The sequence below is a fragment of the Loa loa genome (genome assembly GCF_000183805.2).
Source record: "Loa loa unplaced genomic scaffold supercont3.39, whole genome shotgun sequence".
Taxonomy (NCBI): Eukaryota; Metazoa; Nematoda; class Chromadorea; order Rhabditida; family Onchocercidae; genus Loa; species Loa loa.
Genome location: NW_018108219.1, coordinates 375932 through 377834, shown reverse-complemented (window position 1 = coordinate 377834; position 1903 = coordinate 375932). Strand labels below are relative to the sequence as shown.

The window sequence follows — 1903 nt, the reverse complement described above, 5'->3', positions numbered from 1 at the left end:
AATAAACGGTTTTTGATATTACCACGTAATGATTGGAAAGGACAACCGCTGCTGCAAATGATCAGCTAACTTTTGTGGTTCTAATTAATTTCATTCGAATTAATTGAAAATCTTTGTACTTGATTAAAAATACATATATATCAAAAATTATCATTTTTTGGGTAAAATAAAAAATTGCTTCATTTATGCATGATAAGTTATATTCTTATTTTGAAAATTTTTAAAACAAAAAAAAGAACTTTGTTATATATGCAATTCCTCTGTCAAAAATTGGTCATCAGAAGTAAGCATGAGTTATCAACAAAGCAGTTTTGCAACACAACCCTCATTGTTGCATCAACAACATGATGATAAAAATGATAAATCATCAATTATTTATATCGGAAATGATGATAAAGAAATAATATTATCGCTATACAATAGTGATACGACAAAGGTTTTGTTTTATTTGTTCCTTCATAAGTTAACATATTTTCTTTTTTCTCTTTTTTCTTAAAATTACAATTACATTTTCATGACTGTAACAAAAAGATATGATAATATTAATTAGTGCTATAATTTAATTATTTAATTTCCAATTAAAAGAGAATTTTTTTTCCCAACTTATGATGATAATTCGAAACATGATAGTGATGAAGAATTTGCGATATACGCATGCTTACGAGGACTTATAAAATCCAAATTGATATCACCAATTCAAAAACATGATTATGCTGCACTTGTATCATATGCTGGTTTTTTTTTTGCTTTTTGATTTCTCTGAATAAAATTAAATGAAGGGTAGTTTGATCGAAAGAAAGGTGTAGACAGATGTTAATTTAAAAGTTAATTTAGATAAAAGTTAGTTATGTAAAGTAAATTAATTTTACCAGAATGCCGGAAAATCTTTACTTAATAATTAATTTAACTCTGTAAACACATTAAACAGTCAGTTTACAAGCATTTATTTAGAATCATTTGATTCTTAAGAATTGCATTAAATTTACATTAAAGATTAATACAATGAGATAAAACTGTTTAAAGCTTGATTAATTTTTATTAATTGTTAACAAAGTAATAATATTAAGAAAAGAAAAGTAAACTCTGTCAATAAAGCAAAAAAAAAGAGGCAAATTAAGAAAGAATGAGTTTTCATAACCAAATTTTTCATCAAAATTTAAAAAAAAAAAACTTGCTGTATTTTTTCCTATTTTCATGTCTATGCCTGAATTAAATAAATTTTGCAAATGAAAAAATTCTTGATGGCAATATAATTATTAAAAAACTAAGTGATGATAAATGTTTGAATGATGGATTTATTAATCGTAATCAAATAAGTGGTGATAAAATTTTTGCATTTTCAGTACCATATTTTTCACGAAATCGAGCATATCACATTTATCGAACACCAATAATATTTAAGGTAATTTTAATCAGTGAATAATTCCTACTTAATTATAAGATATTAAACCTGACATTGGTATGTTAGACTATTTGTTGCATACGTGGAATTATTCTAAAATGTCAAATAAAATCAGCTAGCAAATTTCCGGTTTAATTCACATGCAATTATCTAAGCTATTTGTTGCTAATTAGTTAAGATAAGCGACATTTAAATTAACATTAATGCTTATGAGGTAGTGATTTTTTTTTGCTTATATTATCAATGTTAAATTGATAAATTAGCTTTCTTATGTTTACCTTTTAAAATGAAATTTTTTCAGAATGCTTTTCAAACACATTGTTTGCTTTTTATTTTGTCACATCAGTGATTTGTTTGAAGTCAATTCGCAAATTAAACTTATGAAATTTTATAAATCAATCTTTTTCTTGCTTAAATTCACATCCACTCGAGACCATTAATAATTTGTAAGGTAAGTTTGATGACTAATAAACAATTCACTATAAATAAAATTGTCGCATT

The 1903-nt window shown here is 24.5% G+C and overlaps 1 protein-coding gene across 1 annotated transcript; it reads left to right on the top strand.

Annotated features, from left to right (window-relative positions):
- Nucleotides 1-289: 289 nt before the first annotated feature.
- On the top strand, nt 290-1402 carry LOAG_14178 (hypothetical protein; the record flags this gene model as incomplete). Its single annotated transcript, XM_003149678.1, has 3 exons — nt 290-441; nt 586-734; nt 1344-1402. Coding segments are annotated over 3 exons (360 nt in total), but the record flags the coding sequence as incomplete, so codon positions are not given.
- Nucleotides 1403-1903: the final 501 nt, after the last annotated feature.